Source organism: Achroia grisella, unplaced genomic scaffold (genome assembly GCF_030625045.1).
Source record: "Achroia grisella isolate CSIRO2021 unplaced genomic scaffold, CSIRO_AGI_Agris_v1 utg660, whole genome shotgun sequence".
NCBI classification, from domain to species: Eukaryota; Metazoa; Arthropoda; class Insecta; order Lepidoptera; family Pyralidae; genus Achroia; species Achroia grisella.
In genome coordinates, this window is record NW_026712984.1 from 4,667,370 (window position 1) to 4,692,667 (window position 25,298).

The 25,298-nt window shown below is 32.1% G+C and overlaps 1 protein-coding gene across 1 annotated transcript; it reads right to left on the reverse strand.

Moving 5' to 3' along the window:
* Nucleotides 1-13,038: 13,038 nt before the first annotated feature.
* Nucleotides 13,039-23,834, reverse strand: LOC131849820 (N-acetyltransferase eco). The gene is made up of 10 exons (XM_059199946.1): nucleotides 23,568-23,834; nucleotides 20,510-21,592; nucleotides 19,648-20,085; nucleotides 19,066-19,203; nucleotides 18,298-18,408; nucleotides 17,602-17,717; nucleotides 16,939-17,007; nucleotides 16,068-16,235; nucleotides 14,419-14,540; nucleotides 13,039-13,714 (listed from the first exon to the last, which is right to left on the reverse strand). The coding sequence occupies exons 1-10, from the start codon at nucleotides 23,815-23,817 to the stop codon at nucleotides 13,510-13,512; spliced, it is 2,700 nt and encodes an 899-aa protein (XP_059055929.1). The 5' UTR covers nucleotides 23,818-23,834; the 3' UTR covers nucleotides 13,039-13,509.
* Between the last annotated feature and the right edge of the window lie 1,464 nt (nucleotides 23,835-25,298).

Sequence of the window (25,298 nt, forward strand, 5' to 3'; positions counted from 1 at the left end):
TTACCTATAGTCAATTTTCGTTTTAATAATTGACATAGTGTTTTAGCACAATTTATGACTATAATATATATATCGCTTGCTATAGTTTTAACTTAGGTTATATATTTTTATGTCCCGAGCTTTGTAAGTCCCAAAGATGCCGTATTTGATACGGGCTTAGAGAGAATCCTTCTAGCAGTATTTTGTAATGTTCTAATGATTTGATTTCTAGTTGTAAACGTTTTGTTTTATAAGTGGACACAACTTGTAGCGTGTAAGTTCAAGATGTAACTAACAGTCCCTAACGTGGCTAATAAATTATAGTTATTATTATTGTTTATGAAATTGGTTTATGTACTTATCGTGTTGGAACATGGATGTTATAAAAGATCTATATTTTTTATTTAGTTCAATACAATGATTTCTTGTTATAATTTTTTTATTTTTGAATGGTTTATTTTTATTGCTATCGGATGGTATTCGGTTATACGAGCTAATACGAATGTTGGATGTACATCATTATAATGTTTTGGCCATCCTTAACATGTTGATATTTTAACGTTTTATAATAAATTGTATTAGTGTTTGAAAATGGACTTTGAAGTAATAGCTTTAAAATGCATTTCCAAATAGGTTTTTATTGAGTTAATACAGTTTATTATCAAGCGTTGTATATTTATTGTGTCTACATTGTATGTGGTATACAATTTTTTTTATTTCTGTATAAGCAGACCCGAATCATTCAAAAATAATATTTAGAGAATTAACCACGGTGATGTATAATTGTTATATGTTTAGCTTAATCCGTTTATGGTCCTTAATATAAGAATGTTTATGGTGGAGCTTTGTAATGTGCCATAATGAAGTGTTGCCAGCGGAAACACCATAACCCTAATGTTACCATATAAAGTAAATTATCTACAAAATAATAATGACTCGGAAACACTGGATTCCTTCCTATCGTGTAAAATAACAAGCGCTATATTTTTATTGCTTTTTTTTTTTAAATATTTAACAATTTAATTCGTTATTTTTTTAAATATATAACTATTGAAATTGTATTTTTTTTGTTAATTAAGTTTCACTTTGAATGTAAGTAGGAAAGAATAATGTAACGTATATTATTATAAATGAAGTATATGTTGTTTCATACGTGCGTGCGTCGGGAGGTCGCTCCAATATCACACTATCAATAATAACAATACACATTCTCAATTCCGAGAATGTGTATTTTTATGTTCTCACTTTATTCTCATTCTATATAATATGTATAGACATTATATACTATGTTTTTACAATAGTTAGTTAATGTTAATTGTAATAAGTTGTAATTTCTCATTCCTTAATTGTATAATACCTAAGTTACCATTTCGTATCACATTTAGATTTTATTGAAATTACTTTATATACTTAAGTATATATATTGCTTTCATGAGGAATACTACTACTTATTAATTTATTAACGTAAAGGACGTGGTTAGTGTTAATTAAATAACTTTTATTAACTATGTATAGTTGATGATTTTCTGTGTATATAAATATACATTATTTTGCAATATACGACCTTCTTTTAGTAAATTAATCTTATTATGTACTTGTCAATGTAATAGCGACCTTCCGACACTGATTTACCATTCATTATAGAATTCATTGTGTAATATTATACATGGCATCTTAAACTTATTGTATATGTAAACTTAAAAAGTAAAAACTATTTGGTAGCTATTTTAAGTAAGTTTTAGCCTATCGCAAATGTAACAAAATGGAGATCAGAAATAACATATATCTATATATATACAAATATATATATTTACAATGAAGTAGACTGCTGTAATTGCAAAATGATTGGTCCTTCGCAGTCGGATGCAAATTTTGTTTGATCTGTTCTGGAATTTTTGAATGTGATTTGTTTATGATTGTACACCGAATGTTGTTGTAAAGTTATAATACGGAGCGTATTGGTTTACGTCGTAAGTTAAAATATACCGCCAAAGGAAGTGAGACGTGTAATTGTTTAAATAAAAATTACCACATCAAAAATTCCAAGAATCGATCTTCTCAAGGAACATACTGTCCATATAAAGTGCACATGTGAATGTCATCTATAGGATGTATACAAAGTACTGTAACCACGTTAGATTAATAAATATGGAGTGAATATAAAAAAAATGTATGCATAATAACAATCGTGTGGATATTGTAAATATGTTGAAATTGTGGCATGATTGTGTGGAAATCTACATGGAATTACGAAATGAAAACGGCGAGCTATGTTAATAAATTGTATCCGTACTCTATGATGAGAATAATTATTATTATTACGGGCTTATTACACTATCAAATTGTTGTATAGATCGTATCCGGGAATTAACTCTTTTTATTAATATACTAGGGTAATGTTAATATTAGTTATTTACAAAAACAAGTACATACATCGTTGGTAGAATTTTGTGTCATTTTCTTTCTACACTGTATTTGTAGCGAAACCAGTAGGACCGTATTTCTATTCGGAAAACAGCACCATCTACCGGGTCCCATTGTATTTACAAACCATTTAGGAATCTATTGAAATATACACATAAAATCATCCAAATCTCGTCGTATAGGAGGAAATAGGTCACAAAAGCACGTAGTGAAGAGTTCTGTCAACCCAATCATTACAATTTAAAACTTTATTTCATAACTCAAGCAAATAATAACAATTAAAACTTGTGGGTAAAACTAAAATTGCTAGTAATATTAATATGATAGTAAAATAAGCCCCTAAATAATAATAGAGCAAACGCCACAAAAATTCGTACCCGTAACGAAATCAACAATAACATGTCACTTATCTATGGATTGGGATGCTATAATTAGTGATATATGTTAGATTTATCGCTACGGACAAGACTTTGGTATAAATAAGTGAAAAACGAACTTGCAACCATCTGTGTGTTATTCAATATGAAATGTGCTTGCTAAGTTTAGTTAGTAAAGATATTGCGTGTAGGTAAATGAAATTAAGAAATGGCGAACGATTATTATAAGCAAATAATTCACTACTTGTCCTAACGTGGTTACATTAAGTATCACAAATCGCTCACAAGTCATAATTAAGGCAGTTATTACATTTAATGCTAAATCGTATTTAGTTACCTAAAACTGTTTCAATGGATTTATCAAATAATTTATTGTATTTACCAAGAATTAAGTGTAGCCGTAACTTTATTTCTATTTTCACAATACAATTCTGAAGGATTTAAAAACATTTTTGTTGCGTAGTTCTAACTTTAAAAATGTAGAAGAGATACGTAAATTATTTTTTGTCTTTGTTTAACATACGAAGTCGTGAAAGCGTTACTCGCGAATCTCACCGCCTATTTTCGGCAAAATGTTTCGATATACCTCTCTCTCTGACAATGTAGGTGCGAAAGAGAGAACACGAACTTATCGTGTGCGGAATGACGACGTTTGAGAATACTGGTCAAATAACTTCGTGTAGCTTCATTCAATATGTAATAAACGCCTTCAGCCGACGACATTGTATTTCGGTAACTTATTGTGATGGTCCGTTAATTGTAATGGTATGTGTGAAAGCAGTGGAAGCTATTTTTACTAAGAAATGTCTGCATTAGTACGAGACGTACTTACACGTGTACACGGTGCAGTGTGCAGTGTGCAGTGTACATTGTCATCCGGCCCGACACCTCGTACAATTAAGAAGATGCAATAACAAGTGATTCATGTAATATGTATAAAGTAGAATATAGCATATTTTCTATGTTTTTCGATATTTAGATAAATACTGCCAGTGTCGATGTCAAGTAAATGGAACGTACAAAGGTGTAAAGATTTTTAAATATATCTCTCCGTTCTCTGTGTACTGCCCTGTACTGTGCTGTAGTACGGGCAAGATATGATGCAGCTGGTGTCTAGTACATTGTATTCCAAGTCCTCGGCGCAGGAACTCGACTAAACTAGTGTTTAAAAGTAATTTTTAAATTGTTTTGCGTGATCAAATCCTTGATTAGTAGGTAATGTAACGTCCGTTGCCAATAACCAAATAGTATTGAACAATTCCTCCTTTTTTTAATATCTTCATAGTAGATAAGTGAATGTACTTGCGCACAATACGTATGTGAGGATGGTCCCGTTTTGTTTTGACAAAGTGCAGCCGAGCCTGCAAATATTTTTGGTAATATTTTACCTGTCGTAGGGAGTCGCGCGCTGTCCGCATGCCCTCTTTAGATCTGTCTCGCTGTAGATATAAATATGATGGCATTTAAACTAGAGCTCATAGATTTTTTTCCATTGTAGCACAAAAAAAAAAGTATTTTTCTCTCAATTTTTCAGTAGTGGTTTCTTTAATAGATATATTTTCTAGCATAGCTCAAACACACTTCGTTTAGAATTGGTATTTGAGATCAGCACGTACCTACATGTACATGTTATACTTTACCGACGGACTGCGGATATGATTGTCATGATGTATTTAATCTTAATACCTACGTTTAATATATACTGAAAATCTATATTTTTAACAAATTTAATTTTAAAAATATACCTAATTAATGAAATCCTAAAGATTAAAAAATGAAATTTTTAATATTTATGTGTATAGTAGTGTGTACTGCGAGGTGATTATAAAATAACAAACGCTTATAATTTTCGTCTCCACAGTTTTGTGCAAAGAGAATATATAATTTACTGTCCATGAAATTAATAATCTATACCTAACTGATGTGTACAAAAATCAGTATGTTTCAGGCATTTTGAATCCGACTTAATGTATGTAAAAATAAATGTTGTTTTAAAAATTGTGCTATTTTATTTTACACCCACACAATGTGAATATTATACATACGTTATCAAACGACATTAAAAAGTAAAACATCTGTATGACTCCATAAATTTTTTTTATCATTAATAATTAGTTCATGAAATAAGGATGCGTATTAAAAATGTTAACTAAATTAATTATTCAAACATTGACCTCCCTTCGTCACAGGTGGTTACATTTTAATAGTTTTTTTTATGAATGATAATGGTGCACCCGCCTGCCTTAATGGTTTTCACTAGCGGGACACCAGTAGAGGATAAGATAAGCATAATGTCAGGTCAGTTTCCAGGGGGAACCGCGTGGAAGTCAATCTGACATGATATATTGCTAGCAATGGGGTCATCAGTCCACATTAGTAATAACTCCTCCCCCCACATTTTAATGGTAAATATTCATGTTTTGACACTACAATTGAAATCAATATTTCGATTTCCATAAGGTTCTGTAAAATGAGAAACGAAGTTTAAAATAATCAGACGTTTATTAAAACCAAATTTCACACATTCTGTGTAACTTATAAAATATTCAAAATTTAAAATTATATTTACGAATCGTGAGCATAATAATTATGATAAACTTAAAAATGCTTTTGCCGAGTAAAACTAAAACACTTTTACAAATAAATATTATTTACAAAGTCTATGGCAATAGTTAGGTACAGAATATCTTTGGAGTTGCCACTAAACTATCGTATAAAATGTATTCTAACATTGCCCTCGCTCACAACGACAAATATTGCCAATATTGAAAAATACAAGGACATTGCAACTGGATCTATGGTGGATATATAAGTAGTAACTAGTATTTAAATTTATATTAACATTATGGATAATCTTTGTTAAATAAAGTCTTCATCATACTTCATGCCGTTATTTCTACATTCATTGGCAAGTAAAAGTGCAACGGTAAAGGAACGAATACAAAATGACATTTCCGTCCTTTACTGGAGTGCGGTACAAAGTCGACAAATTATAAGGACTTACAGTCCATATCTATGTTAGTAAAGTTAGGCGACTGGAATGTTTGGGACGCTTCTGAACAAGAATTACAATGTGGTAAATATCTGTATTTTACTGTTTTCATTAGTTATTTTTTGTATACGTTTTGAAGTCCTGCTAAAATTATGACAAATATTCTTTTATCGTATCTGTTTTGTTTATAGAATAAATAAAAAATAGATATTTTTTGTTCTCTTATGAAGACAATTAAAACGATATCCGTTAGATTAAAGTAGTTTTTGAAAGTTAAAATATATACTCACAAACCACATTGTCATTTTCATACGAGGCGTCTTTATACAGTGGCTGTCTGAAGTGTCCTGACCATAAAAGCAATCTTAAGTACCATTCTAAACCTATATATACTAAATAAGCGTATAAAAATGAGAGAGCTTATCATATTGAGGTCTGTGTTTGAAACGAAGCATTTTAAATTATGTGAAATGTAATTTAGTTTTAAACTAAAAATGAAGGAAACTGTAATTTAATGGCTGAAAGATATTGTTTTTGTGTTTGATATATGGGTGGTTCTACTCAGGAGGGACGAAAATAAAAATGGAACAACATTTTTTTATATAAGGTCTGAAAAGTAGCTTGGCGTTTAGCTTAGGTCATTATTTTACTGATCTCTAACGGGCCAGTCAAAAAAATAAAATATACCAAATTTATGAACATTTAAAAAAAATATGGCCCCAGGAGACTGAGACTATGAACAGGATACTGAGTATTATACGAAAGAAATTAAAAACCGTTGTAATTATTTAAATAAATATGTATGTTTTATTAATAAAAATAGTGTCTTCCATGGAACACTTCTATTGTTAGACCTTGACTTACAAATAACTAGAAAATGTCCCTTATTACATAATTAGGATATTTGAAAAAAATAATCAAATCAAATAAGGTTTTTAGTATTCTTTATACAACAAACCTTACACAAGGTTTCAAATTAATTATTGGAAATTCTGCAGTTTAACTTTAAGATCTCGAACAAATGGTTCAATATTTTCTTTCTTTTATTTTATCCTGTCATTCTCTTTTCGTCTTAGGGTCTACAATAATTTCTCTTGAAGAAACCCACTGTTTCTAGTTAACCAGTTCTGTGTCGTCAAAGTCTTCGCTAAATAAAATAGCTTTATCAGAGCATAATTCACAAATTCTCCCTAAGCACTTTTCGTTACATCTGTCGCAGCATAAAGAAGTTAATAATCTTTGGTAGCTTGTGTCTTTCAGTATTTTTGCAGTATTTAAAGCACTAACAACTAATTGTATGTTGCTGTGTGTAGTACACTTGCAAGTATCCCTATCAATTACTTTTGGGGCCACTATCCAAAAAGGTTTTAGCCTAGCACACATCGAGTAGTTACTCGATGTGTGCTAGTGTCTCATCAGTTGATGAGAACGTTGCCAGATTTTAAAAACTCTTTATGCAAGTTTTTAAGAGTATCAAGTAGAAGCGTTTCTGTTTGCTCACTTTATTTTTAGTGATGAAATCTTTTTTGCAGGCACACAATCTACTGTTATCCTCTAGAAATTTTTATACCTCATTTCGTAAGTTTGTTCTTGATCTCTCCTTTTGTTTTTGTGAGTGCCACACCTTTTTGTACGTGATAAGTTTGTTTTTTAATTTCCAAATTTTATTTCTTTTAACTGCACTTCCCATAATCAATCTGTTTGCAACTAGTTTCTCACTCTTTGTGCTTAAGTTGGTAATGTTATCTGATATTTGCTTTTCTACAGTGTCACCAAATAAAGCTTTTTAACAACTTCGAGTTTTTGTTCTTCCTTTCTTCTAATTAAATATATTTGCCGACTTTTTTCTTTTTGAGCCGCTGATTTCACAGGATCGTTCATATCCAAGCCTTACAGCTAATCTTTTTTTCTCTAATCTTTCTTCCTTAGATATATTTTTTTGTTTGGTCATTTTTCTGTAAAAGAATATAATTAACATTTCATTCGGTTTTTTAAGTATTTAAATATTACCTACCTACACATATTGATATCTAAAACGTTATAATTTAAACTAAAAAATGTAAAAATTATATCAAACAAAAAAAATAATAAATAAGTTTAAATGTTAGAAATCAGAGTTTTTGCTTCGGGAAAATCCGAGCTTATACATTTTTTCTACAAATAATATGTAACTATACTACAAAAATGTACCAATAATTAATATATCAATCATGTTAACTGGATTTAATCATTTCGAAAAAATACTCAGTCTCCTGACTGTTATGTTGCCAGGAGACTGAGGACAAGCCAATAATTACGCAATGCAACATTTAATATTGTAATTATGTAATTCTGTACTCAAATATAACTTATTTACGATATATGAAAGCAAAAAAATTATATAGATAGTAATGGATTTTAAATAAATACGTACCAGGATATGTTTGACTGGCCGCAGCAAAACCTCACACACACAACTCACCGTAGCGACCAAACAATTGCGAGCCGAGAACCGCGCGAGTGATTGAAAATCACTTTAATTAGATCATTTTCTCTGACCGAACAGCAATGCGCTAGACGCGGTAATTCGAACTGATTTTAACGTGTTTTGATGTAGCAGGATACTGAGATAAAAACCGAGAGACAAAATATAATGCATTTAAAAAAAATAAGTTTCGCATTTAAGATAAAATTAGAGAAACACATTGAAACTATATATATTATACATTCCTATTTTAGTGCAGATATTTATGTTTATAAACTTTCATTACAGGCGAGAGACATGTCAGGATACTGAGAATTCGTAACATTAAATTATAATTTTTGATAGATATATATGTAGGAGTGAGCTAATTTTTAGTGTCATAATAGAAATCATTTAGTTGTACATATTCGATCCTAATTCAATATAATTTGCCTACAAAAACTGTATAAAATAGGGTGAGCCGCGGAAAATTCCCTTGCAAGTAGAACCACCCATATAATATTATTTTATATATTTCTGCTCAGGTTTAATACAGAGAAACATTAAATTCTCAATTTCAAAAGTACTATTTACGGGGAATAAATGTTTCACTTCCCATGTGACAGATTCACGAGTAGTTAATAAATGTAAATGCATAAAAAACAGGATATAATAATCGGTATAAAATTCGAAAGTAAAATATTAAAATTCTTAATCAAAAAACCAAATTCTCAATTAAAAAAAACTGACAATCTCAAAAACTAAAATCTCAAATATACTATAACTAACTTAGAAATATAACTAAAACTAACTTAACATCTAAATTGGCACTACATCACTAGATGCATAATGCAAAACTAGAACAACAAAATTAAGCGTTACATAATACAGCAAAAATGGCATTAAAAAGTTGGTCCCATTTAAAGGAATATCTTAAATAGTTTACATTTCCATTGCATTGTTTATAAAACTAGACATTCACTTGTGACAGACAAAAAAACTATGTTTTGTTTGTTTACACATTACTGGATGTCTATATGAGATATTATGTACTAGCGAAAACGGCGTTATACGAACAAAATGTAATAATTATTTAACACTTGTTTAAAATTTCAATATATATTTTTTAACTCTATAGGCAATAAATTGGAGGTGTATGGGAAGCGGCAATCGTATATTATGAAACAATACCATGAACATCGTTATTATGCGATACTCGTGATACAACTCATGCGTTGTATCACGAGTATGTCATAATAACCACCATTCCACCATACCATTCTGGAGGGCTATGATGTCATACCTCCTTACAAATTACTTAATTATACTATTGGTTTTACTACACGTAATAAAAAGTCATTTAGTACCAACATACAAGCATTCGTAGCGAACGCGTGGACTACATTTAATAAAAAACTATTCAGTCCTTAGCGAGCGCTTGGAAGTGTGGTGATATCACTACAATTGACAAATGACGTGTATCTAAGACGTTAGTACATAATACCTCAATGTATTTCCATAGATTTGTATCCCGCGCTCACACATTACATATTGGTAGTTCAAATAATGAGAGGTAGATATTTAACTCGTATTAAATCATAATGTAAAATAGCTCCGTGGCGAGTTGGACTCCCACTTACCCTAGTTCCTATTCTGAATTCTATTAAGATAACAGATTATACTTCTATCATCTGTTAAGGGGCCATCCAAAACTTCGCAATTTCAGTCCTCTTTACCCAATTTAACAGCTGGTCACAACAATTTCAGTCTTTTTACACTCTTTCACAGCCAGTCACATTTAAATTGTTATATTTCGTGTTTTATTACGAAAAATGAGACTACACAAAATGTACTCCTTCTAGCGTGTCACAGTTTATGAATGGTCCCTAAATTAGCAGTCGTCAATACAAATGGTAGTATAATTATTTAATGACAGTATATTTATTAATGTTTAAATTTTCCCAATATACGGGGTTAGTCGTAGATTCAACTGGAATTCAAATAAAATACATACGAAAAAGAACCACAGTTACAAAGAAACTAATTGGAAATATAAAACTTGATTTCAATCTTTTGTTTGAACATACTATTTTCTATTTTGCCTCCGAGATAATTATTTCGTTTCATAGAAACTATACTAAATATTTACTATCAATGACTTGCGACATGATATTTGTTGCGAGGTAATAATACGATGTCGGTAGAGACGATGTATATTACAGATGATTTCCATTATATTCTCTACATCTAACCCTGTCTACTGGATGCTTATTGAATATCTAAAATTAGTAGTTATATGTAATATCGCCCTCAAATCGACGAATAATTTATTTGTCCTGTCATTGTAGCTTGAATAATAAATCAGATAATTATTCCCTAAATTCAACAACCTAATTCATAAGGCACTTAGTATAATTAAAACTGAGTGTATTATATAAAACATTAAATATATAAATATGTGCACATAATATAAAAAATATACCAGCATATTTAAGATACAACAATCACTTGTAGAAATTGAGGTAAAATATTATATATAATTCTTACGGGAACATTATTATACCAAAGCGGCTCTGGTGGATTCTTAAAACAGCGTAAAATTTAAGGCGACACCCATTCAAATGACATATTAAGAAAACATAATTACTTATTTAATAAAACAAATGAAATTACAATAAAAAAAAAAACAATTTCTGTCTAAAAACAGTAGAATGTTTGTTTTAAATGTAACAAAAACCCTAGCAGTAGTTGTATTCTTAAACCTTCGAACAAGAAGACGTCTGGTAAAACAGTAAAAACCAATGAGTAAAATAATGCTTCGCTTGCGAATTCCATCACAAACTAACTTAAACATTATCATTTGTAATTAAGGTTTAAGTTACATTGAAATTAGTTTTATATAGATTTTTTATTACAAATTAAAGATATAGTGTAGATTCTTTTATTTAGTTATATAGTTGGTACTGCTAACTGAGAATTAACAGACATAAATAAAATGACAAAACACCTATGTTTATGAATTACAGTATCTGTGAAATATTAATATTATCACAGACAGTCTTATTGTCTATGCTCTCACTTTTTCTATATCAACTTTAAATTCACAATTAAACGATATAAACCATATTTTCTATAATTGAAAATTATTATATAATATCATACATAATACGGGAATAAAACGAAAGAATCTCAGATCAATAAGTTAAAATCACTCAATTGTAATCGGAATTCTTTTCACATTATAATAAAAGATGTATAGAGGTTAAAAGAAATACGAAAAATAAACTGACTTGGTAATAAATCCAATATATATATATAAACTAATCTGGTTATTTAATTATTACATAAACATATTATTAATTCGGTTGATACGAGGACTAGCTTATTTAGGTGGAAATTAAATTTTCTTGGATATGTTTTAAATTTGAGACGGTCATTATTTATAATACAATTAGGAAAAATCACCGGATCTTACCACGTTTTATGTATTTTTATTGAGTTAGTTTGAAATGTTACATAGAGTGACAACCCTGAATCTGCATAGAGTGGCATCCCTGTCATGTTGCCACATCAGTACCACACAGTCAGCGTTCCGTGTTGGGTCCGCTTCTAAGAAAGTTGCCGAATCAGATACACCAACGTATTTCATCATCATCATTCATGAATTGATTCATCCATCGTGGAAGTATCACATAGTAGTAATTAATTATAAGAATATTTAATGTTAAAATTTTATATTATGATCAAATATATATAGTTATAAATTGCATTTTAATGCAAACACTGGCTGTCCTGCATGTTTGAAACACTGCCGAAATATCGGGAATTCAATAAAAATAAATAAAACGTGGTAAGATCCCGTGATTTTTCCTAATTACTGGGATATATTTTGAAAGTGCAGTACAATATCATCGTAAACCATTTGATCATTTAGGACTTATTATTCATTAAATAATAAATAAACTAATTAAAGAGGTAATATCAAATTTTCTAAAATCAAGTCGGCATCGAAGTTTGATGTCCTCCAATTCTTTTTTTAATAGAAATTGTATGTTCTACAAGCGTATGAATAACTGATGGTAAGTGGTGTTCATCGCTTAAATAAGTCACTAGACGTCTATGGTGTCCCTTATATGTTGCCATTTCTGAGGAATAAGATATATATACTAGCTACTCGCTCCGGCTTCGCACGGGTGTACATGTATTATACATACATAAACCTTCCTCTTGAATCACTCTTGTAGTGTGTAATTTTAAAGATTTTAGCATACATAAGGACAGATAGCGTCATGATTCTCTATTTACACTGCTATATGTCAACAAATACAGCTGTTTGGTAACAGTAAGAGGTTAGATAAAGGTAGACCTTTAAGACTTTGTGCTAAAACTAGCAGGCTTTATTCTCTAAGAGCCAAAGATTCTAAAATCTCAATGAAAATTGTCATAAATTTGACAGATTACTTGGTGTATGCTAGTCAGTATAGACGTAAAGTTGGACATCTATACCTTGTACACTTCTAAGAGCTAAAAGATTCTAAAATCTTAATGAAAAATGTAAATTTGACAGATTACTTTGTGTCAGCTAGTCACTGTAGACGCAAAGTTAGACATCTATACCTCGTAGGCTTCTAAGAGCCAAAAGATCCTAAAATCTTAATAAATGTCAAACATTTGATTTATTATTAAGATTTTTTGGTGTAAGCTAGTCAGTGTAGACATAAAGATGGACTTCTATAGCTCGTAGGCTTCTAAAAGAGCTAAAAGACTCTAAAGTCTCGATGAAAAATGTCACAACGATTACGTAGTGTAAGCATGTCAGTGTAGACATACAAATTGGGCACTGCGTTACCCGCATCACCATTGTTACCATGTCACCGAATATACAGCTTACAAGGGTAGCTACTTAATAACAATAAAGCAGACAACTCTACGCACCCAGGGCTTGTACAAACTCTTTAACTTGTAGGCTTTTGAGAGCTAAAACATTAATTAAAATCTCCATTATAATGTTATAAATTTTACTTGGTATCCACTAATTAGTGTAATCGTAAAAGCTGGGGGTCCTGCAGTACTTTGCAACGAGAGCCTTCCTGCTGTTGTTAGTGTGTTTAAGGTTAGCTGATAAACCTATATGGCATCTTGTAAGCTACAAGAGTAGCCACTTATTGACAAAGAAAAACGAGACAAAGCACCCACGTCTTGAACAAAATCTACAACATGTAGCTTCAAAAATCTTAAAGATTCTAAAATCTTCATTAAAAATGTCATAAATTTTACAGATTACTTGGTGCGAGTTAATCAGTGTAGACGTAGAAGTTGGGCGTCCCGCAGTACTTTGCAGCGAGAGCCTTCCCCGCTGATGTAGGCGCGCTGAAGGCGAGCTGATGGACCTGTACAGCATCACCCAGTAGTAGAGATGCGCGCGCGCAGTCCAGCAAACGAGCAGCCACGCCGCGACGTCTCCGGGATGGGTGCGTCCAAATACGAGATACGCCCATCCTGCAAACGGAATAGAATTCTTTAAGATACAAGTAATTGTAGTTTTCGCGCAAACTAGATGGCGCCATAGGAAAATTTAAATAAGTTATGATGTCTGTAGTATTATTTAACAAAAAGAAACCTTCAATACCAGCTTTTTGACCACACGGTACCTAGTTGTTCAAGAATAGAATAGAATAGAAAATCCTTTATTCAAATAATCTTGATTTAAGCACTTTTGATAACTGGCCTCTGGAATGCCAGTGGGAGTGGTAATATGGTATCTTTTTTTCCGACTACTCTAATGCTGTATGCCGCAGATTACAGCTTCACCGGACGATAGATAGGGGCCAGTGCAAACGGCACTCCAAACCCGCATAACTAATTACATAGAATTGAAAAAAAAATACTATGTAAATAATTTACGTTAATGTAAATAATAACATCACGACGGTTATCCCAGATAGGTTAGTCAGAGATATTGTCAAAGTCGTGATGAACACAACACTTCACATGGTCACATATTTGAATCCAATGTGGCAGATCCTACCGCCGTCATCCAGATTTTGTTTTGGTTTGTTACAAGTGTTTCATCCACTGGAGAATCAGTCACAAATATACACACAAACAACAAAGCTTTTTATTGGTCACTAAATTGGTTATAATCGTGTATTAGACTATGACGCTTTTACGATGTAGAATATAGGAAACATTACACTACTCACTTGATTGTATATTCTTCCTCGCTACAACAGTCCGGGTCGCCGGGTATCAGTTTGTGCGCCTTTGTTTTGGGCTCTACTATCAAGCAGCCCGTTATTTGTTTATTTTCTATGTACAGATAGGCCTGCAAGTAAAGCATTTATAAATCTACTATAGATACGGAAAAATTGTTTCCTTATAGAACTAACTTTTTAATTCGAGAGAAAGTGTTCAATGAACAAAACGGTTCTTAATTATCTATTGTTGTCATAATATATATGTAAATTTCTCTTTTATTTAATTTTATTGGTGTATCATTATTATGTATTATAGTAGGTATATATTTATATTTATGTATGTATATTTGTAATTATTTTTAAGAAAACCTATACCTATACCAATGTTAGGTAAAATTATAGGTTAGTCTTTTCCCACCACTGCCCATCAACCGCTTTCTGTTCTTACCTAATGGTTAGCTGATAGAGAATGCCATATGGCATTAAGCTCGCCAAATTGTAAAATTTTTAAAAGTGCAATAAAGAATAAATAAATAAATAAAAGTGTAACTGAAACTAGTTGTTAAAGCATGGGCTATGATTGGGAGGAATTTCATGATTTCTAGAAGTATATTGTAACAAAGTTGCAAGTTCCAGAAGCTCGCTGTGTTGCTTGAGAGGAGGCAATGAAATTATAGGGATATGAGGCATGAAACATTAGTACTCCTGAAAGACAACACACGGTCGTCACAGGATTACGTGATATCCATAATTTTGTTCATGTATATAGGTGGCGGATACTAAAAGAGAATCAAAAAACGTTAAACTAGTTAGTTTTATTACCATTTTTTTCGTACTATCTAATGCTGTTGGCCACAGCTGGCGTTTAGAACTTCACCGAACAATAGGGGGCGAGTGCAGGTACTTGCGCGGAAGGATTTATGGAACGGCTGAAAGCCAACTCCTGCCAGACGGATATGACTGAGTCTGACGGTACTGCTAGGGGTTCGAACCTCGGAAATTATTACCTGTAGTAGTATATTTATATGCAACCCCTAGCAGCGCCTTATGAATAATAACACTATAAAAAACAGTTTAGACCCAATTGTGAACTCAAAACAAACAAATATGAGGTTTATCATTTGTCATTAAAGTTACATTAACATTAATTATGTGTAAATTACACAACACCATATCATATATCGTGTAATGTAATTTAATTTGAATTAGACTCTATTTTCCGCAATCATCCTCTAATCTGGGTCACTGAACGTGTAGAGCCGAGTCTACTAATGTAGCCAAGTTCCTCCCAGAAGCGTAGAAGTCTCGGTATCACAGGCTTCACGGAGCGACCTCACCGTTCCGAGGATTTGTGTTTGTTGTGTGGCACCGCTACGCACTCTAGGATTTCGTGAGCGACGGTTCTTCGGCTTCAAAGCAACCCCGACAAAGGGGACTCTGTCTGTAGGAGCTATTGTGTACAGGTGTTTGTTTAAGGGACAACGAGTCGTTATTATTCCTATCTTTATTTTGAGATTCTGCCTATTTAGGTTAATCGTTGGTTATCATATCATCACAGACGCAAAATCTTTAAATTAGTGTCATGTAATTTTACGGCATCATAGACTCTGAAAGTAACAGAATAGAGTATAATTTCGTCTGGACATGATACTGACCGTGTAGGCATGCAGCGTGGTTGAAGGTAGAGCCGGCGGCAGTCCCAGCTGTGGGTGTACGAGCCGCTCCAGCAGCGAGTTAACACGCCGCCAGCCCGCGCCCCCGCCACGTACACGAACACACCGCCCACTCTCCCACGAGCCCACCACGCACTCCTCCTTCCACCCCTGATAAAACATGAACACAATCCAATTATCTATACATATAAATAAAATTAGAGTGTCTGTTTGTAATATTGAAATAACAGTTATTTACTACATGTATATGAATATAAATATGGTACATACATACACCAAAATAACATTTTTTACCATTTTTGTCTGTCTGTTTGTTCCGGCTAATCTCTGAAATCGCTGGACCGATTTTGATGGGACTTTTATTGGCAGATCTATTTTTCATACCCCTAAGTGATAAGGGTTGTCCACCCCTAATATTTAATTTTTTGACAATGATTATTATTTTATAATGTGGCATTAAAAAATACATACAACCCTAAGTTTTCACCCTTTTCACCTTTTCTTTTTTTCTTCAAACAATGGGTTTGCAGGGTCAGCTAGTGAATATATATTAACCTACTTGTGCTCGCGGATCACAAACTTCCGCGTTTCTAATATCATTACATATGTATGCTTAAATCTTTAAAACTATGCAATGAATTTTGAAGCTGTTTTTTTAATAAATAGAGTGATTCTGGAGGAAGGTTTATATATATAATATGTATGTATTTACGAAAAAAAAGGAAAATCCATGTATATGTATCAGTTATCTAGTACCCATAAAACAATTAGCTTAACTTGGTTCTAGATGGCTCTCATGAATTTACATTGAGATTATTATTATTACTTCATTAATAACACAAGCAACACTTACATTAAACCGTAGTACATCTGTTGCGTTGTGATGAACCAAGTGATCATGCTCATCCTGAGGATCGCCAACCTGCAGAAAAATAATTACATTTATAAAGAAGAGGAAGGTCGAAGAAAAAGAGATGGATGTATTGTGGGAAAGATGATATGGTAAGAAAGGGAGTAAATAACGAAATGACTGTGAACAGGGATGAATTGAAGAGAAAACATATTATGTCGATCCCAAATAAATGGGATAAGGAAGAAGCAGATGATGGACATTACTATGAATAAAATCTTTATATTACTATTTACTTGTACGGAGTCATCTGCTCTGATAACTGTGACTGATTTATTTTGTTACTATTGTAACCTTTATTTTTACTTTGTTATTTGTATTATTATACTATCATATGTAATATTATATTATCTTTGATATTACTGTAAATACGAACTTCTTAACAACATTTACTTGAAAAAGCAACACACAAGTTTCTTGTTCATTCTTATTGTGTTCAGTCTGTGTTCAGAATGAGAGGTAGAATTAAAAAATTATGACTATTCAAAATTGCTTATAGTTTATTTGAATAAATATTATTTCTGTTCTATTCCTGATCTTCAGAGTATGACGATAATTTCACGATATCTTAATTAATAGTAGAATAATTATTACAAATCATGTTACCTGATATATAACTCCGCATTCAGTACACTGTGTAGCGCCGAACCGCTTCTGACCAGCGTCAATTACGTATTGCTTAGATCCGTCTTTTAGTATACACTTTTTACTTTTATCCGACGCTGCAAATTAACATATAAACAAATAAATATTGTTTCAACAATATTACAAAATCAAACTTTTTTCAACACACTTTTTCGTAAAGTGGATCTAATTTAATAAGTTTCGCGATATACATATAAAGTAGATCATAAAACACGCGTGCGTTATAAACGCAAATAGTGGAGTTATATTTTAAGAGAAGTTTATATACTATAAATTAGTGAAAACCACGCAAAATCATTTGCAGTAGGGAGTCAAACAGACAAAAATTTCTAGCATACTTTTTTTGGCATCTAATATAATTTTAACATTATTTTGGATTCCTTTATAAATATGCATATAATATAGGCTCTGCTTGGCTTGAGACTAGATGGCGCTGTGTGAATTGTCTATGATTCTTATTATAATCGATATACATCTTACAAAACAAGCAGTTTGCCGGCTGAAATAGGTTGTAATGTTTACATACGAAAATTACTCCCTCCAAATCGAGACTCACTCTGTGAGAGTAACATTTGGTTGAGATGGTAAAATGATGCTTCAATGTTTCAAATCTAAACATTAAATTAAACTTCAGTTTATCAAAATAAATAAGAATACCTTTGGAATTTGTGTTTGATGTTCCCGAGTTTGGATTGCTGAAGATCGGGAATAGCTTTTGTGTTTTGTCTGTTTTTGCAGCTTCTTCCATTGACACTGCAGGTGTAGCAACTAAAACAATAATATAATCAAGTAACTAATACATACATATACATAACTATAATACATATTATATTTATATCTTTACATAGTAATAATGAAATCTATCCCAAAACCCCGAAAGTTTCCAGCTGGAATTGAAAAACAGCTTTGAATGTCTCGGTGATTGCGTAGACGTGGACTATTACGATAGGTTCGTGGAAACTGTCAATGCGGTTGGGTCTAAGCACATCAAAACCTGCCGCATAGAAAGAACCGGAAAAATATCAAACTCTACCCTCAAACCAGAGATTTTAGGGAGCTCCGTAACCGTAACCGAAACTGTCGGATATCCGATATAAAAAAATATTCGTAACCGTAACCGAATTCGAAATAAAAGTTTCGGATAATATCGGATAGGGGTGGTACCTAATTGAGACACGTTATGTAACCATTTTATTAGCTGTTTGTATTTTACTTTTGAAATTCCTTAAAAAGTTAATATCCGTAACCGAAATTATCCGAAACTAACGGATAATCCGAAATAATTTCATATCTACATCAAGGGGTACAAAGGAGGTGTTTTTCACTTATTAATCTTCATCATCACAATACTGTCTTCTTCATCACAATTTAGAGTATTGTGATGAAGAAGACATCATCATGATGAATTATTAGATGTGATGTTACCTGGTGGTATTGTTGTCTCGGTGGATGCGAGTACCGCTTGTGGATTGATGTTGTTAGACTCAGCCATTTTCAATATTTGTTCATCCAGCATTTTCAGCTCTCGCTCTATCTCGTCCAGATCTGGTAACTCATCTTGAGCTGAGAAAAAAAATATTAATAAGTAACTCATAGCTTGTAGGAAATCTCTGGGTCTTGTAATTATGATTTTTCTATATTTGTATACATATTTTTATATTGAAGTTTATTTTTATGTGAGAGTATCAGATTTTATCTTTTATTAATTCATATACAATAATACAGGTATAGTTAACAAAATAATAAACATGAGTAATAAATTAAAATAGATGAGGAAAAATTTTAGGACACATGATATGGCACAATGAATTTATAAAAATTATTATAGAGGGAAAAATAAGTAAATAAAGCGAGGGGAATACGAAGGCACAGCCACATCAAGCAAATTAAAAACAAAATTGAAGTCGTGTCGTAAAAACATTTAAAGAGCAAGATAGAAGATTGTGGAAAGTGAGGCAAGAGTTCTTAAATTATGTATGAATAAATATTTTATATCAGTACACCCACCTTGTTGTCCATCATCCACTAATATATATCCGCCTTCAACAGGTAAAAACTGTCCACTCTTAGACAAATCACCGTGGTTTGCTTTGTGACCATCCGGCTCCGACATGACCACGTCATGCGGCGCTTCAGTTGTTTGCGGTAATGAATCAACAGTTTGTGGTATACCACTACCATTCAATGGTAATACCATCTCGTTCTTAGACCCCAGTTCAACAATAACGGCATCCGAATCTTGTGGTAAACTTGGTACCAACACAGGAACTGCAGTGATTGGTTGGAAGATCTGCCTAGTTTCTTCAATAACAGAGTTGTTGAAGCATGGTATTTCTGGTCTGGACTTTGAATATGAGAGTTCGGAATCGGGAATTTCTTCCTCTGTCCATTGGCTGAGGAGTGCTTCAATAGTTTCCTTTTCCTTCACGAATGGGTCCATTTTATCTATATACAAATAAATTATTAATATATTTAAAATTTTATTTTTAAAATATCTTTTTTTATGTAATTGGCTAACAAGCTGGTGGGTCACCTGATTGTAAGTGGTAACCGTCGCACTACTTACATCACGTTATCATATAGATATCCATGATACCATCCATGTGTTGCCACTCTAGAGGACTAAGATGTTATCCCTCTTATCCTGTAATTACACTGCCTAATCTGCATCTCATAGCCAAAATACGTGTTACAATGTAAGTTACTTGGTGGCTGAAATAAGTCAGATTGAGATACAGAAGAAGAACAAAAGAGACCCACACAGACAACATTTTACAGTCTGTCTCTTCATTATCTAATGAATATTAAAAAATATATAATATATATTACAAAAGTTTTATTAAATATAAATTACTCATAATGTACTCACCATTGCCAAGTTCCTGTGAAGTGTTCTGACTCAAAACAGAACTATCATTATTACTCTCATTAGTTGCAGTAGTGCTCTTTACTGATGTATCCATCGAATTATTTAGAGGCCTAACTCCATTAATAATCTTAGCTCTATTTACTTTCGGCTTTCTGATTTTATGTTTCACACCAGAGTTTATCTGGCCAGGCTTCCTTTTACGTTTATGAGAATTGAAATGTGATAATGGTCGGCGGTTATGAATGCTAGTTATTTCTATAGCACTGGAAATCTTAGTTGTTACATTGCTATTTAATTCAGGGTTACTTTTACCGTAGAACGATTTTGCAGATAAAATTTCCTTGAGTCTCTCACTATTGAACAGTGACGTACGAGCTTTGGGCGCCGCATTTTCTAGTCTGGGATACTTTGAATTCGGCCCACCATCCGTTACACTATCATTCCTAATTCTCTTTTGACTTTTCTCGCTGTCACAATACGATTCTGGGCTCTCGTCGATCTCGACAACGGAGCGACGATTGTGACTTATTTTTGGAGGTGATTGAGTGTCAGTTGTATTACGGGGTGTCTTCAACATTTGAGTTGGTGATATGACACTACTCAAGTCCATTTTAGTTAGGCAAACTACGGCTGTCTTCATTGGAGAAATGTTCTTTTTCTGTTCTAGCAATACACCTTTGAAGCTTTGTATTTTAGGCGTCATTTTCTGTCTCCTGTTCGAGCGTCGAAGACCTTTTGTTGGTGTGTTTTCCTTAGAGTCTGTTCCAGAATCTGTATCAAAGTTGAGGTCTTTCAGAGAACTGCTACAGCTTTCTGTGTCAGCTATAAGGTTAGCCAAGCTTTTGCGGGCTCGACTGGAAGTGGACGAGTTTGTATTTATGCTACCACAGGAGTGTGTTGATGAAGGGGTTCCAGGCTGATTGTGGAAATGCGGAGTAGCTGGTGTGGATACAGACCCCGTACATTTGGAGTCACCACAAGAATACCTAGTCTGGTACTTTTTCAGTGTGAATGGGGATTTAATGAAATTCTTTAAGTCTTGGTTCACCTTCAGCAGTTTTTTAGTTTGACTGCGGGTCTCATCTGTAAAGAAATGAACATCCGTAATTTGAAGGAGTTATTTTAAAAATATACATAACTTTTTAATTAAAATCAGTATATTGCAATACATATAATTAAATTTGGAATTAGATGTTTTAATACCCTACCTACCATACCACCATACTATTCTTAAAATTAACAATAACCAACTCTGAAATATAAATTATATTATTTAAGTACCTGAAAATGTCTTATTGCAGAGAGTAAGAATGTAATAATAAATTTAAAAACTGATTACTAATAAATAATTAGTAATCAGTTTTTAAATTTATTATTTAATGGTTTTATTAGTATAATTGTATAGTAACTTATTATAAATATTTATAAATTAATTAAATTTAACAATTAATAGATAAAATTGCAACAAGTGACTTAATTGGTTTTGATTTTTAGCATTGCAACACAATGGCCAATTTATTAACAGAAAACTATTTAGTAATTATTATAATTCCTAATTACATTTGTAGAAAACTGGTCTGATGTACAATAAAGGAAATTGTAATAAAATATATTGGTTTGTCAATACAACCTTGTATAAAGAGGTCAAATAAGATGGAAGTGTCAAGGTATCTATCAGAAATACAATATATCCAATTTCATATATAAACACAAATAGTGTTACTTTTTTTGTTCATTGTATATCAACAATTAGTAAGTGTACTAATTAAGCCTTAGCTTAACATTAATCTGCAGCTTTGGAGATTGATGATAAGGCCAATAGAAGAGGAAATTCCAGTACACATCTTATGTGGTTATACCACTCATGGATAATTGAAATATCTCCTTTAGAAAGTATAAACTCTATTCTGAGAAAACCATCACTTAACCATCCCTCATGGGTCTAGATAGCGATCTTTGAAGAAAGGCAAGCACAATAGATTTATACAGGGGGGAAAGGAGATTATTAGTAATGTAGACTAATAACCTAATATGCACCATGTTAGGTTGACCTCCATGCAGTTCTCCTGGAATACAACATGATAAACTCCTGGTGAATCTGTCATGATCATCATCAATTGTAAACATTATTTCTAATGAACATTAAGTAGTGTATTTAAGTGTGGAAAGAACATAATAAACAAAGCAGTTAATGTTGAAAATTACATGAAGATTACAAAAGCAATGCTATTCCTTACAGTGTAACTTCTTCATTCATATAAGTTATAATTTAATTTATTATTTTAAAGAACAACATGCATGTTTCTTGTTAATTCTTCATGTGATGAGGCTGCCTTGCAAATAAAAAATAGTGCAATAAAAAAAAATGACTATACAAAAGTTTGAATTTGAAAAGTTTGAAGATTATTTCTATTTCTACTACCATTAACCTAATATAAATTTGAAAATATATATTACTAATATGTTATAGTTGTAAATTTATTTATTCAATCACACATAGAATTATATAGATTTCAATTTAATTTTGTATATAATTGGATCATATCCCAATTTAATATCTTAACATAGTGAAAAACAAAGTGAAGTTATAAAGTATTGAGGCAGAATAAGGCCAAAAAAGTTATAAGAATTATGTGTTAGATGATATGGCGAGGCAGTGAATAATGAAGTCATTGTGAACAGGGATGTTTGGAAGAGAATAACATATTACATCATCCAAAAATTAATGGGATAATGAAGATGATGAGTATAAAACAAAGTTGCATCCACTGTCTATATGGATAAATCTTTTAAACTATTTTTAACAGATTTCAATGTAGTTTACACCAATAAATAAATTGATTCGAGACTAAGGTTTACATGTATAATCATAATGTTATTATTTACTCCACACTGCCCGAAATTAGTATCTCCATTGAAAACATGTAAAACCGAGGTGAGTCACTAGTATAGGACATTCATTTACAGAATTCACATAGGATAGAATACATATAGATAATAATAATGTAATAAAATGAAAAATTCTAATAACACAGCTGAAAAGTAGAGATTTACTCACGCCAAATATTTCGTTCCGGAGTCTTCGGCCCGTCATTTTCATCAGAACTGGAATCCAGGGTGCTAATGATGCCCAAATCGCAGTCCTCACTATCGCTTTCGCTGTCCACGACAGGAAGACGCCTGTGCTCAGTCAGTGACTCCTTAATGGGCTCTGGGTTACTTTGGAACAACCCCTTTTTTCTTTCAGACATTTTAGGAGTGTGCGTATGTGGAAGACGCTGGGAACGTCGAGGCGTTACTCCAGCCATGATTCTAACTATTCTTTTCACAATAATTTACAAAATCACAAGTGGAAGTCTAATTAAACCGCATGCAACAGTCAACCCAATTTATTTTATTGAGATCACTCTTACAATAGTAAAGAAATAAGTAAACATTTTGTAACAATTTACAAATTAAGAAGTAAGAAAATGTTTTTAATACTTGTTATAGCAAATAGTAAAGTAAAATTGTCGAAAAACGTTTAAAGGAAAGATTCTACAAACGTTACCCAGCGACCATTGTTGTTTGGCGCGTAAACATCTGTCACTAACAGTGTTACCATATATCATATACAGTATTCCAGTTGTAGAATATCGTGGATAGAATATTTTTATCGAATCGTTGTTAATTTACGTGACCCTAAAAGATTATACTCAATGGCTTTTTTAATATTATGAAATATTAAAAAAGCATCTTTTTTAAATAATTCCTATATGAAGTATTCTCTACCTACGAATTAAAGGTAAGTTCTGTATGTAATGGCAATATTTCGTACTGGAGCATGGCGCGTTAATATGAAATATCTATTTATACTAGCTGTCCCGGCAAACGTTGTTTTGCCTTAAAATAAAAAAAAAGATTAAGGGTGGACTACCCCTAACATTTAGGGGGATGAAAAATAGATGTTGGCCGATTCTCAGACCTACTCAATACGCTCACAAAATTTCATGAGAATTGGTCAAGCCGTTTCGGAGGAGTATCGGAACGAAAACTGTGACACGAGAATTTTATATATAAGATATAGTAGACTAATATAAAGAAATAGTGCTTGTGAAATCGTAAGGAGTATAATTTCTGGATCTACACCCATTTTGGAAATTCTTTTATCAATAGAAAACCACCCAAACAATAAAGACTCTTTCATAGTAGTCAGATTTACAAAGTAAGTCGGATAGAAAACGGTCGAACGAAAATGTTTCTTACGAACGCTATATTAACGATTAGACGATTGAGTTCTAGAGGACAGTTAGTGAAGTGGAATGTAACTTTTTAAATTAAAATAAATAATCTAAAACTAGCTTAAGTTCTTGTTGCTGACGTACTGGCCGTATAGTTTTATACTCTATATTTATATTGTTTTTCTATTAAGAATTTTATTTATTTTTGTATACCGAACATTATAGTTTAATAAAGAATTTTAAGAGACAACAATGGTTGAGGAGTGAGTGCCTGTTAAAATAAGTCCAGCCATTTCGAGATTAGCTAGAACAAACATACAGGCGGTTAAGTTTGTTTGAAACTACAAATAGACACTTAAATTTTATTTATTTGTGGCAACATAAATATAACATATATACCAGAACTAAAATTTAAGAACGACGTTTCAACTAAAAGGGAACAGATCCGAGTCTTTCTCATTAGGCTGTTAAATGTAAGTAGGTAGGTATATACTTTAGGCAATCACAACTCAGAAAAAAAGTCTTGACTTTGAATTGTATGCAAATTATTGTTAGAGTACGTAAATATT